The sequence below is a fragment of the Nicotiana tomentosiformis genome, chromosome 9 (assembly GCF_000390325.3).
Source record: "Nicotiana tomentosiformis chromosome 9, ASM39032v3, whole genome shotgun sequence".
Lineage (NCBI taxonomy): Eukaryota > Viridiplantae > Streptophyta > Magnoliopsida > Solanales > Solanaceae > Nicotiana > Nicotiana tomentosiformis.
This window is the reverse complement of record NC_090820.1, coordinates 48,713,040-48,727,325: the sequence shown is the minus strand read 5'-3', so window position 1 is coordinate 48,727,325 and position 14,286 is coordinate 48,713,040. Positions and strand designations below refer to the sequence as shown.

Sequence of the window (14,286 nt, the reverse complement as noted above, 5' to 3'; positions counted from 1 at the left end):
TGAGGGTTAAATCTTTAGAGGTGTTCCAGCAATCTCCCCAATGTGGTTCGGCTTTTCCTTGAATTGCATAACGGAAGATTAGTGTACCGGCTTCATTTTACACAACCCTACACTATAGAATTGTATAGTTCATTCTGCTTCTAGGGTTCCTCTTCTGCTAAACAACATTACATCGACAGTTCCAGATAGCATTTCTATGTCCTTGTAGAAATGTTTTTCAGAAAACTATACATTTCTATACTGGCAAATTTCTTAAACGGTATGTGTCTTTTTGACTGGTTAAAATACTAGTACTCCTGTTTCAGTTGGATTACTTTTTTCTTTGATTATAATCTTGCATACATTTTGAAATTACTTTTAAATATTAAAAATTATAACTTGTGATACTTTAATGTATTTTCTAGATGAGCACATTTGTTCGAAGAATTTCAGGGATCGACGTCCAAATTGATAGAGAATAGATCATCTATTTGGTAAAGAAAAAGCTGAAAGTTTTCTAGTTCCGACTAAAGCCCGAATAGATCATCTATTTGGTAAAGAAAAAGCTGAAAGTTTTCTAGTTCCGACTAAAGCCCGATTTAAGCTGAGTTTCAATGCATTTATTATATAATTGCATCATTTTTTTTTGGTTCGTAAAAGTGATGCATAGGACTTGAAATGTGCAATTACCAAAGTCATTGATTTTAGACCTTTTATTATTTTTGTGGAGTTGCAAGAACTTGCGCAATTACTTTATCTGAAGATGAGCAATTTTTCTGTTGGAGAAGAGAATAAAATAGTAGAGGTGAAACATTATAGCAATTTTCAATACCTTAGCACAGATATGAATTTGACAAAATTGTAAAAGGGTAAGAAACTAGCTCTAAGATGTTTCACTTGGTGAAACTGTAGAGAGAAAAGGAATACTAATACATTTTGATTATTTTAGTTGGATCATTGATCTGTGTTATGATCATACGTTATCGTCTGGGATTGTTGAAGATTCAATTCTCTCGGATTGAAACTTGCAAGTGTGAAGAATATAATTGCATGCATTAACAGCCTCCCCAACTGTTACATAGATCCATTCCTTCCCAATTTTGTCGATGAAATTTGACTTATCTAGCTTCTTCATCACCTCCCCTCCAGGGTTTGCCAATACAAGCTACAAATTGAACAATATAATTAGTACTCTTCATCACTACTACTAATTTGCTGGAAAATTATAAATATTTGTACCTTTAGGCATCGTCTATCTGCATTTCTCTTCACTTCCTCAAGCATACTAATTCCACTTGTATCAATGTTTCCGACAGCTGCATTTAAGAAGATTAATGTCAGTGGTAAAACATTAACTATAAAAAAAAAATCAAATTAACACTTACCACTCATATCCAATATGACATATTGCAGCTCAATCTCAGTTGAAGTCCTTTGCTTCTCTTCTATCCATCTTGAAATCCTAAGATTTATCAAGAACCCATAGATAAATGACTAATTATTGTGCCGACGTCGTCACTAAATATAATTGAGATGAAAATGGGGGTGTTTTAGTTACCTTTCCCTCAAATAACTTGCATTTGCAAAATAGATTGGGGCATCAATGTGTATGATGAGAACTTCAGGAACTCTGCTTGCTGCTGAATATTGTTCAGTGTTTCTGTAGGTCATGGAGTTAGGTATTTTACCTAAGACAAATGTCTTTGGTCTTGCTACAAAGAGAAGTATCCTAAGTAAAGACATTGCCACCTGAATCACACACGAAAACATAATTTTACACTGAGAGTGCAGAAAGATTTTACATTGTCAGTGCATTGCATATTAAAAATGTATGATATGCTACTTACCGCGACTATTAGGCCAACTTCAACGCTACCAAAGACCACTCCAATGAAGGAACAAATGCAAACGAGGAAATCGTATTTGTCAACTTTCCAAAGATGGATAGCAGCATTGTAGTCAATGATGCCTAGCATGGCTGAAATTATAATGGAGGAAAGCACAACAAGGGGTGTGTAATGGAACAATGGTGTTAGCAACAACAATGTTATCATCACTGCTGTTGCCATTACTATGCTGGACGCTGCTGTCTTGCATCCTGCATTGAAATTCACTGCCGTACGTGAAAATGGTCCTGAAAAATTAAAGGGAAAAAAAAACATGGTAATATTAGAAGAAATATTACGCAAGCAGACAAGAATGTCTTCAGATGTGCGAGCCTAATTCTTTTTTCATAGGCCAAGTGCGCGAAAATTCTCGTAATGTGTGGTGGTAAGACGTAGAACTCATGATCACTTATCATGCTAAATTATATGACCATCTCATCTACAAATTTAAGCTACTAAAAAGCAAATTCTTATTTACTTAATTATGTTTTCAATTGTCCACTCCCATTCCTAAAAACTTGAAGAAAAAAAATAGGATCTTTTACACAAGTAGCCGGCCAGTTTCACTGTTTACTTTTTCTAGCCGGTATACATAAATTATACACTGATAATACATAGTTATACATATACTATACATTAGCCGGCAAGTTTTAGTTTAAGTAATTGAGTGGACTGCTATTTAGGTTACTTGTTCGGAAAAAAAAAAAACAATCCTAGTTGACGAGGGAAATTGTGGGGGGAAATGTTATGGGCTTGCTTTGGACTGGGCTTTGTGTTTCTTTTTAACATGTCGTGTATTGGGCCAAGAGATGTTAGTTTTTGGTGAAAGAGTACCTGTGGTTAAGTAGCAAGAGGTGCAAGAACCAGCAATGTTCATCATCCCAAAGGCAATCATTTCTTTGTTTCCATCAATGTGATAGTTCTCCACTATGGCGAAACTCCTTCCAACTGCTATTCCTTCCTGTATTGTTTAATTTCATCGGTTAAAATAGTTAACTAATAAACAATATACGCCAACTCCTTCCAATTGCTATTCCTTCATGTGTGATATATATACAACAAAAACGACCACTTAATTCCAGTCCCTAACAAGTTGTCGTGTGTGACATATAATATATTTATATAAATTCAAAATCCAAAAAAAGCACAAAGAATAATTTAAAAAGTTTAACTTATCTACACCAATAAAATAATATAAGAATAAATTATGTATATAGTTACTTAATTCCTTAATTAAAAAAATGCCTTTCTGGAAACTAAAAGCTGCTAGTTGTAGTCTACGAGTCACCAATATATTGCCGTGTGTTATGACACCGACACAAGAAGTATAGTTTCTTCATGCATAATTTATGAACATTTATTCCCGTCTATTTTTTTCTTTTCTAACCTTTTTGACCCAAGTCTCTTACAAACGATAGAATGAGGTCATGAGAATCTCATATAAATCAGAAAGTCTAAGACTGAATCCAAATTAGTATGACAGACAAATATGTCGTTTATAAAAAGTAAATTAAAATGACATATTGTACTTACAGCCATGGCGATGACACCAGTGACGATACCAGTCTTAATGGCAGTTGTAAGATACTGCGAGCTAAATGCCAGTTCAGAATACGATGGTGGATTTATCCCCTTTTTCAAGTGCCCAATCTGGAAAAATTAAATGCAACAAAAGTCCAAACATATTCACAGGTTAGCCGCATGTACGTGCTATCTTATAATACAAACATCGCTAGAAAAAGTTAATTATACAAAGAGACCAACATGTGGACGTCACTAGTCACTCACCATTAATTATATATTCACATGTATAGAAATAAAAAATAAAATTTAGCACTGAAATATAAAGATATAAATCTAATTTCGACTGTGGAGAAATCAATTACCACTTGAACCCCATTTTTTTCAGCATGGGTGAAATAAACAAGAACACTTCCCAAGATCACAGATGTTAGAGGCGCCATACAACTTATCCAGAAGAAAGCTGGCTTCTTTTTGCTCTGGTATAGGAATTACACCACACAATAAATAAACAAGTCCATTAGTAAATTAATCCAGTGAACTTGAAATGAAGATAATAGTATGAAATAGTGAGGTTATTAGCAATTGAAATATGGTGAAGAAAAATTCTAGGAATCATTAGAAATATTTTATACACGAGTCTGAGTTAATCTTAAGGTAAAGGAAGTCTATAAATGTATCACATGCTTAATGAATAGAATCATGATATTTACGGATATAACACAATAGTAACATATTTTATAAACTATGAATATGTAACTGATCTACCGAAAGCGAGTATAGATTTTAAATTATTTAATTTACTTACAAAATATCTGGTCAGCAAGAGGAAGAAGAGAAAACAACAACCTAGGACTCCACTTTCCCATCTCCACTGTAGCAAATAATCAATAAAAACATATTAGAATTAATTAGAAAGAAAAAGAAAAGACCGTAAAATATTGGAGGTTAACTATAACTTATTATTTTGACAAAAATGATTTAAAAAATAAAATGAGATAGTGAAGGAACCTGGTGTAATTGGCTAAAGATGGAGCGCATGACACTGACAATATCAGTTTCATGGGTGAAATGAACAAGTCCAAGAATTCCTTTCAGCTGCTGTAAGCACACTACTGTGGCTGCTCCTCCCATGAACCCTAATATTGTTGCATGCGATAGAAAGTCCACAATAAATCCTAGCCTATATCATCATCGAAGAGAAAAATGCTTCGTTTCAATTTATGTGATGTAGTTTGACTCGACACAAAATTTATATTTAGTGCTTCTCACCTTAACAAGCCTAAGGACGCTTGGAAAACTCCAGCAAAGAAAGTAGCAGTAAATACCAACTGAAGATAAAGCTTGGGATTATCGTGAGGATTAACCACTCGGCCAAGCATTGCAGATATGAGAAGTGATGGAACCGCCACATTCCCTATTGCCAAATGCTTCGAACTTCCCAACATCGCATATACCATCGGTGGCACAAAGCTTGAATCTGCATTTCCAAAATATATTTACCAGATCAAGCACAATGAAAACTTTAACCAAATCTGGAGTAGTAATTTTCTTGTGCCATGTACGTGCAAGCTATATATGGACTCGACGTACGTACCATTTTGTAATCAAGACACGTAATACAGTTATAATCACAATTATAGTTATTATATTATGTATATTTTAAGTGTTTAACTTAGAAAATATAATGATGGATTGATGGTATAAATCTTTTTTACCTAGACCTGCCTAGTTTTTAATGACTTGACACTGTAGGTGCATAAAAGTCAAATCCATATACTAGTACTATATTTAAAGACTAGAGTGGTATCTTCAGTAGTTGGAAAGAGGCTAGTCTTGTATATGTACTAGTTAGTTCCATGTCCAAAGCTAGATGCATGATTTAGAGTATTTTTCAAAGATATATATTTATATTTTAGAATATATAAATAGTTACTTACAAAGTCCAATAACTGGAGGCAAGTTAGCCAAACCAGCATAGCTTATCCCTTGAGGAACAGCAAGACTAGCAATGGTGATTCCAGCAATAAAATCAGCTTTGAAAAGCTGAAACGTATAACGAGGAGCCCAATCGAGGATGGGGACAAAATACTGCAAACCCAAAGTAAGTTTCTTGGTAAGTGGCTGCTTCTTGAATTTCCTAAAGGGGTCATCAGGAAATAATGTTTCTTTCACACAAGATTTGAGTGTCTTCAAGAATGGCTTTGGTGGTGGGATTTCTACCTTTTGATGTGAATATTGATCATCAAAGTCAGCATTACCCATAATTTTAAATGGAAGATGTTATATTTAGCTAGATAGAAGAAGTGATGATAAAAATCAGTCTATAATTTATAATGTGAGAAAGTGGTTTTGGTTTCTTATGCATTGGGACTTTGAGGATGTCTATATCTATATATAGAGGGCCAAGAGGAGGGTGGAGTGCCTGTTTCCTTTTTCCAAAACTTCTAGTAATTTTTATTTCTTATTTCTTTTTGCTGTGGGTCCCATTGATAACCCTTAGGAGTTCGGGGATCGTATTGACAACCTCACAACGAAACGCGAGGGTAGAGAGATTGATGGGACACAGAATGAGTCAAATTGATTTATGAGTCCTCCATAATCAGAGGTCTCAAATATAAGTTTGGAAAATAAAAAAGCTCTTGATAGATAGTATTTTTTCTTTAATTCAAACCAGTCGTGGATTTTGAATATTTAGTTAAGTAAAAACAGTTAATTTGTTTGCTTTGATCAAACTATGGTGTATGCTGTGAATTTTAGGTGCAACGAAATTATACCTTCTATAATTTTGAGTTAAGAAGATCGTCAATACACACGAGAGACATAGTAGTACCACCTTCAATGGTGCATCACAATTTTGACTTTCAATTCAATCAACGAATAATTATAGTGACTACCGGGAAGGGAAGGAAGAAATGCGAGAATCTTGGAAAAGATTTCCAGTTATTTATGAAATTGAAACCACTAGAATGTGATTAATTTTCGCCCCTAGTATCTTATTTTTCTATTTTTTCCCTCTTCTTCCTTCTTGTGGAAGGGGTGTAGGAAGTGGCACAAAGGTAATGGCGGATGTAGAGTACAAGTACTGAATATATATTTTAAAAAAATACTTGATTTACCCGAACCTAGTGACTGCAAAAAGTCATTTGCATTTTAACAATATTAGACTTTGAACCCCCAAATTTAAAGTATAATGAGTTTAAATATAAAAATCTAAAAATTGACCCATCAAATTAAAATTACGAATCCGCCTCCGGGGATAAGAAGAGGAGTAACACGTGGCAATCAGTCAACGACTTAACTACTCACAACCTTATGGTATTACAGGTAAGTGTAAACTAAGGTCACCCTGTCTCTTTACGTGAGGCAGCAAATAGATTTTAGAGCTCAAGGTTTTGTTGCCTACCTCCCATTTAAATATGTACGTGGATAAATCTAATTGGTCAGTAGAGATCCACTGGGGACACGTGGCAAGTGGTGGACTAAGGTGGAAGAGACTCAGGCATAAGTAAGTGACATAACCGTGGAGGAAGATACGTGAAATTAGGAATTATATCAACTTTTTGTCGAATATTCGTCATTCTTTTGTGCAAGTATCTGATTAAACTTAGTTTATTAAGATAATTTGAACTTTTAACCGGCAAAAATGTGATTACCTTTTAATAGTGAGTTATCGGTGTATTGTTTATACCAACTAGCACCTAACATGCATACTGATATTTTTTGTCATATTATTGAGTTATTACATGATTCTTCTTATTTGATTTGATTTTTCACTACCATTAATAGAACAATTCTTTACAAATAACTCAAGCTGCAATGTTTAGAAATGGACAATTATTAATTTTGGACCATCTTAGGATTAAAGAGAGATCTCTAGCTAGCATCTTATTTCGAGCTAAAAACTTATTCTGATACAACTTAAAATCTGACCATACATATTGGATCATACTAGTTAATTTTTCCTTCAAAATATCCTATGCTCGGAACCACTTGTCCAGCTAATCCAGATTCACTCTATACAATATCCATGATTACGAGGCTTTTAGTACTCCCTACCGAAACAAACTCTATTTTGAGGACCTGATCCTTCGATAGTAATAAGAGTTACTGTTTTCTCTATTAAGAAAATTAGTATTATAACCCGCGCGTGCGGAGCATGTAAGCGAATAAAAATTATATCAAATTGTAATCCGAATTTTTTAAGTGTCATCTTATTTTTTATGACAATATACTCAATAAGAAAAACTCTACGATCGAAGGATGGAAGGGAAAATTCTGGACAGGAGAGATATGGATAGAATTGACTGAATGGTTGAGTGAAGGTAATTCCCCTTATTTGCTCACATAAAAAAGAATGATCTTCAATTATTTATACATAAAATGATCAAACTCTCATTGGTAATAAATTTGATGGGGATCACTTTTACTTAATAAATCAGGGATCTCTAACAGATCTGGTACATATCTTAATCCTCAAATCTTGTAAAAATCCTAGTCCTTTCTTGAATTCATGTTACAAATAGAAACAAGTTTTAATTAATTATTTAATCAAAGTCGATATTCTGTAAAGATTCGGTCGTATGAAAGGAAAAAATATATAATAGAATTGTACTCCTATGAATTAGTGAATCTAGGATTTAAAGGTGGTGGGTGTCAAAATTTTCTTTAATGTATACCTGTATACGGTCGAAATCGGCCCGATTTCGTTGGCAGGGGAGTTGCCTCGAGGGTAACCTCATAATAGATCGGGCTCGAAGATAAAACATCACGCCTGGAGATCGAAGTGTTCATTGAGATCGAGGCCAGAATAATCGAAATCGAGCATGATCGACTTCGAGTAAGGCATAATAACGGAATGGCGAGATATCAGTAACCGGTCGAAAGTCAGGGCGGAAATCCCAGAACAGATCAAATCAAAGCGGTTATTAAGCTCAATCATGGGATCTACTTCAGTTATTAGAGTTGTACCATATTTAGAATTCTTCTATTATATAAAGAGGCATCCCATTCACTTATAAAAGTAATTATTATTCACTGATAAGAATATACATATACGCTGCTTTTTTTGTTTTACTTACTATTGATCACAGTTCATCACTGTTTGTTCCATCCTCTACTGTTCTTATAATCTTATTAACTAACCTTGAGACTATCTCGAATCGAGGTCGAGACATTGTTTGCAGACCGGTTTGATTTATTTTATTGTCCAATATATCTATTTAATTCGTTGTTTATCAATTGATATTGGTTTAAATCACATATCCTTAAAACCACAATATAAGTTTAATTGTTACTCAAATTTTAAGGTAAACAACACCTTATAATAACTAATATATAGTTAGATCGGTTTAATTTTTCAGTTTATTCGGGCAATTTAATAGGCACTTTATTTGCAAATATGAAAATATACTTATGAAATTTTCACTGGGTATGTTGTTAATGTCGTATGAAAATTACATCTTAAAAATCAAGAAGCAAATGTAATTAGCATTTTAAAGAAGGAATCACACCTTTACTATTAACAATACAAGTTATAAAACCATTATTTTTCCTAGGGAACTATAGGTTTTTGTATGCTAAAAATAAAATTGCATAAAGTAAAATAAAATTTTCAATATGGGAACTCTACCAATTAGAATAAGAAAAATAAAAAAAATATCTTCAATAGACAAAGTAATACCTCATAAGTAAATGCAGAATTAGATAAACTACAAGATCCCAAAACTTATAATGATAAATCTCATATTTTTCTAGGCAATGATTGCGAAATATTCATCATAATTTAATAGTAAAGAGATTTAAACTGTATATAACAATCTTAGAATTGCACAAATTTTTATGTTATAATAAAAAAAGGAAATTATAAAATTAAATTTGATCTCAATCTAAATATCAAGACCCAAGTTTTTTATTTTGAAAGAAAAAAATTAAAAGATTTGAGATTAAGAGAAATGCTTATTTTATGAATTTTTTAAATTTTGGAGGCTCTTTTTTGAGTGTTCTTGCTAAAGATCACAAATAAAATAATAGAATAGAGGAAAAAATATAAAAATAAAATGACAAAGAGGAAATTGGGTTGTAGCCAAAAAGAAAAATGACTGGGACAAGAAATAAAAAACATAACGAAAAGGAAAAGTCAAACAAGATTCAAGATAAATTCGAACTTGAATTTTAGACATGAGAAACTTTCAAAAAGGTCTATCAGCCATGACATATTTGTCTAGTTTGCGACTGGGGGGTGACATGATCAAATGTTTAACTTAGTTTAAAAATATTTTTACATAAATATATGATAATTTTACTAACCGAGCGGGTGCCATACCACTCCATCCTAAAGGGTGGATCCGCCCCCTGCCTATGATTTATAATTGAAGCATGTATATATAAGAAAACCTGAATGCAAGCTCAGCTGCTCGAGAAAGCATCAGCTACCAATGTGTCTTTCATGTGCCAAATCAACTGATGAAGATGAAGAATCAAGTAGTAGCAACAAGTTGATCATGATGTAATATACTAATAATGTTTTGCTTTCAGTACTTTCAGAAATTAAATAATTAAATTAAAGAGTGGGTAATTAAGAGTAAGTTTCATTCAATTTTTCCTCTTTTACGTTTTTTCTTACTGGTTAATAATATTAAATAAAATTAAAGACGGTGATAATTAAGGTTATCCCTAGATTCAAATCTTGAAGAATACTCGAGTCATTTTCGATTGGGAATTATGTCTAAGTGCAGCAAGTAGTTCAGGACTACTCAACCATTGGTTTCTTCCTGAAATTAGGTTAAAAGTATTCTTAGATAAATTCCTACTTGTATGATGCCTTCGAGGATATAAAACTATCTGTAATTTACGATCTGGGCCTATTTATTAATTTTTTAGTACATAGATTTTTTTATACAATCAAGTTAAACATGTTTCTGTTCGTAGTAAATCCGATGTCAATATGCTATGGGATTAAACTGAACTAATAGTGAAAAATTTTCTTTAATACTATTAATGTATATAACTTAAATTCCTTAATTTTATGATTTACACCTACGTTTTCTTTTTCATTTTCTTTTCTAATTTTTGCTTTTCCTGCTTTCTCTTCATTATTATATTATAGTTGCCAAACTTCTTGGAAAAATTTGTGCAGAACCAAAATATATGTTTAAATAGTTGTAGGTTTTCAATTTTATTTTGCATAAAGTTTCAGCTGATTTTTTTAAAAAAAATCTAGAAAACTTAACCGAATTAGCTTTTATATATAATCTTTTTAGTATTAAAAGACAACTTTATACAACAATCCGGCAGTAAATTAAAAAAGATAAAAGAATATGAAAGGAGAAACCTTAAGAGCTTATCGGCGTAATAATTTGATTTTTACCATTTCTTTGTAGAATGTTTTCAAAAATATAAAATGACAAGTTGGCTCCTGATATTTAAGGTTGTTACTATATTTTGTATTAACCAACTAAGGTTATTATGTTATCCCCAGATAAATGGATTTGACATAGATAAGAATCAAAATAACTATTAAATATTTTGAGCAGTTTCAATACATTTTTATTGAATAAAATATTGTTAGTGGAATGTGTTGATGGTTTAGGCTGTAGAGCAATATGGATGTCTGGCACCCCAGCTACGTCCTTACTATATATATCCAAACAAAAACTTCATCTTGCTACAATATAAATGTAAGAGCTGATATAGATGAAGCCTTGTACTCGTTGTCTTTTGAAATTTTAAATTAGATATTAATTGCAATAATTAGCTCTTCTTCTCTCCTTTTGGGGGAGAAAAAGGACAAAAAAGATAATTATTTGGGAATAATTTCAGAAAATTTCCCTAAAAGAAATAGCGATAAAAAAATAAAATTATATATGCACTATAAATATAGGTTTAATCACCCACAATTGTTTTTCTCATGAAAAGAGTCAAACTTTTGATCTTACCTTTGCTTTCATAAAATGTAAAATCTCCTCGTTTACACAAACATACAAAAAAAAATAAAAAAATTAAAGGTGTATGTTTGCTTTTCTGTTTAAAATACAGGAAATATCCAAAGAAAGCCACAACTGTGAGTTAGGAACATGCCTAGAAATTAATCGGAAGGTTCGTTATCTTTTTCGTAGCTTATTTGATCAATATTCAAGCACTGAATATGACTTAAATGTGGTCATTATTATAACAAGCGCTTTTTAACTTTTCCGATCCGCTCGTTTTATCGAAGAAATTAGTTTATAACGGGCACTAGAATATTGGTAACTATTGCCTTTATATTACTTATCACTTGGAAAAGGTAAATCTCCTATAGCTTTAATAACTTGAATTAGTTGAGTTGAACAAAACTTATGAATTTGCATAGAGGGTGAATGGAAAATGGAAGGAAAATGAAATTTTTGAGTAAAATTTTAAGTTTCTCCCTCTTGACAATGAGACATTGTCCCATATTGGAAGAGCAAAAGATTTTTTGTGAGTATATATATAATTGCTCTTCTTGTAGCTCTTAAAGAGTTAAGAAGAAAGAAAGCCTCGCGCCGTCATCGTTGTCGCTCTACTCGGCTTCGGCTTTTTGGATTTGGATTTGGTATAAATATGTGCAGCAACTCTTGAAGAAAGACAACAAGAACAAAACGCTCAAGTTTGGCTATACATTGCACTCCTTCCTTCTCAGCATTTCCATACGATTTTCTGAGTTTCTACTCATTTGTTCTGCATTGTTTTAACTTCAAACAAAGCAAATGTAAGTGTGATTTGCTACCGAACTTTGTGTTCGCTGAAACACTGGGGTTTGAAGTACCGCTACACCAGTGTGTGATTCGTTCTATCTTGGGAGAAAATAATCCATAACCTTGGGTACTAGGAGGGGATTAAATTCCTTAAGGAAACACTGTGAATTCAGTGGTCTCGAATTAATTACTGTTTCATTACGATAACTTATATTTTTCAGAATTATTATTTACAAATACAGCAATATTGGCGGGACTAACAAGCTTAAGGAATTTAATTATTTATTTCTGTATTTGTGTTATTCTTATTATTCTGCAAACTAAAATCTTTTGTGGTTTTGTGTACTCCCGTTTTGGAGAGTAAAGCCTACGTGGCGTTTTGTTGGAGATTAAAATCTACGTGATTTTTGCTCCAGTTTGAAAACGTTTATTAAACGTTTGTTTGTGTCATTCTTTTACAGAAAAAATGACGACTGAAAGCGAAAACTAAGTTGTTCCGACGGTGACTGCCAACGCATCGACAAGCCGAACACCGGCGTTAGCACAGGCAGAAAAACCCAGAAAAATTTCCGGGATTGATTTCAAACGCTGGCAGCAGAAGATGTTCTTCTACTTAACTACGTTATGTCTATAGAAGTTCATCAAGGAAGATGTTCCTGATCTGCCAGATAAAACTCCAGAGAATGAACGCTTTGTCGTGATTGAAGCGTGGAAGCATTCTGATTTTTTATGCAAGAATTATATTCTTAGCGAACTGGATGAGAATCTGTATAATGTATACAATGGCGTGGAGACGTCAAAAGAATTGTGGAATGCGCTTGAAAAGAAATATAAAACTGAAGATGCCGGGATGAAGAAATTCGTTGCCGCAAAATTTTTGGACTACAAAATGGTAGATAGCAAGTCTGTTATTACCCAAGTCCAGGAATTGTAAGTGATTATTCATGATCTACTTGCTGAAGGTCTTGTCATCAATGAAGCATTCCAAGTAGCAGCAATGATTGAGAAGTTGCCTCCGTTGTGGAAGGATTTCAAAAATTATTTGAAACACAAACGAAAGGAAATGTCCCTTGAAGATCTCATTGTTCGGTTGAGAATCGAAGAGGACAATAAAACTGCTGAAAGGAGAGGCCGTGGAAATTCAACAATAATGGGAGCAAATATTGTTGAAGATAACAAAAGAGGAAGAAGGCTTCTGTTTCGAAATACAACCCAAGTAAGAAGCGGTTCAGTGGAAACTGCTACAACTGTGGAAAAATCGGACACAAATCTACGGAGTGTCGTGCTCCGAAGAAAAATAAGAAAAGGGGTCAAGCAAACATGGTAGTAAAGCATGATGATATTGATAATTTGTGTGCCATGCTTTCTGAATGTAACTTGGTGGGAAATCCTAAACAGTGGTGGTTTGATTCTGGAGCCACTCGCCATGTTTGTGCAGTTAGAGAAGCTTTTGCTACTTATGCTCCTGCTGGACCCGGAGAGACAGTTTATATGGGAAATGCTTCAACAACAAAAGTTGAAGGATATAGGAAGATATTTCTGAAAATGACTTCTGGCAAGGTCATGACTTTGAACAATGTCCTTCATGTTCTCGAAATGAGAAAGAATTTAGTCTCTACTGGATTTCTTGTTAAGCACGGTTTTAAGTGCGTTTTTGTGTCCGACAAGGTTGTCATAAGTAAGAATGAAATATTTGTAGGAAAAGGTTACCTCACCGAGAGCCTTTTCAATCTAAATATAATGGTTGTGGAAAACAATAATAATATTTCAGCTTCTTCTTACTTACTTGAGTCAAATGATTTATGGCATGTACGTTTTGGTCATGTCAATTATAAAACCTTGCGAAAAATGATTAACTTGAAAGTATTGCCTAAGTTTGAATGCGAAAATTCAAAATGTCAAACATGTGTGGAATCTAAGCATGTTAAACATCCTTATAAGTCATTTGAAAGGAATTCAAATCCTTTAGACTTAATTCACACAAATATTTGTGACATGAAGTCAATACCATCTCGCGATGGAAAGAAGTATTTCATAACTTTTATTGACGATGGTACTCGATATTGATATGTTTACTTACTGAATAGTAAAGATGAAGCAATAGACACATTCAGGCAATACAAAAATGAAGTTGAAACGCAACTTAACAAGAAAGTAAAAATGATAAGAAGTGATAGTGGTGGTGA

At 33.1% G+C, this 14,286-nt stretch overlaps 1 protein-coding gene across 2 annotated transcripts; it reads right to left on the bottom strand.

Annotated features, from left to right (window-relative positions):
- Positions 1-784: 784 nt before the first annotated feature.
- Positions 785-5,741, bottom strand: LOC104112582 (sulfate transporter 3.1-like). Of its 2 annotated transcripts, XM_009622545.3 has the most exons (12): positions 5,327-5,741; positions 4,659-4,866; positions 4,398-4,569; positions 4,195-4,260; positions 3,752-3,865; positions 3,399-3,515; positions 2,700-2,826; positions 1,827-2,113; positions 1,538-1,728; positions 1,365-1,441; positions 1,219-1,295; positions 785-1,144 (listed from the first exon to the last, which is right to left on the bottom strand). In XM_009622545.3, the coding sequence occupies exons 1-12, from the start codon at positions 5,649-5,651 to the stop codon at positions 953-955; spliced, it is 1,953 nt and encodes a 650-aa protein (XP_009620840.1). In that variant the 5' UTR covers positions 5,652-5,741; the 3' UTR covers positions 785-952. The 2 variants fall into 2 exon arrangements, with proteins under 2 accessions (XP_009620840.1, XP_009620841.1); XM_009622546.3 differs by lacking the exon at positions 4,195-4,260.
- Between the last annotated feature and the right edge of the window lie 8,545 nt (positions 5,742-14,286).

What these genes read in the sequence shown, in the direction of transcription:
- LOC104112582 (XM_009622545.3), bottom strand. Translation starts at nt 5,651, where the DNA reads ATGGGTAATGCTGACTTTGATGATCAATATTCACATCAAAAGGTAGAA. An exon ending in TCTTGCTGACCAGATATTTT is followed by an intron (nt 3,866 to 4,194) that starts GTAAGTAAATTA and finishes TTCCTATACCAG; the next exon opens with AGCAAAAAGAAGCCAGCTTT. An exon ending in CTGGTGTCATCGCCATGGCT is followed by an intron (nt 2,827 to 3,398) that starts GTAAGTACAATA and finishes TAAACAATACAG; the next exon opens with GAAGGAATAGCAGTTGGAAG.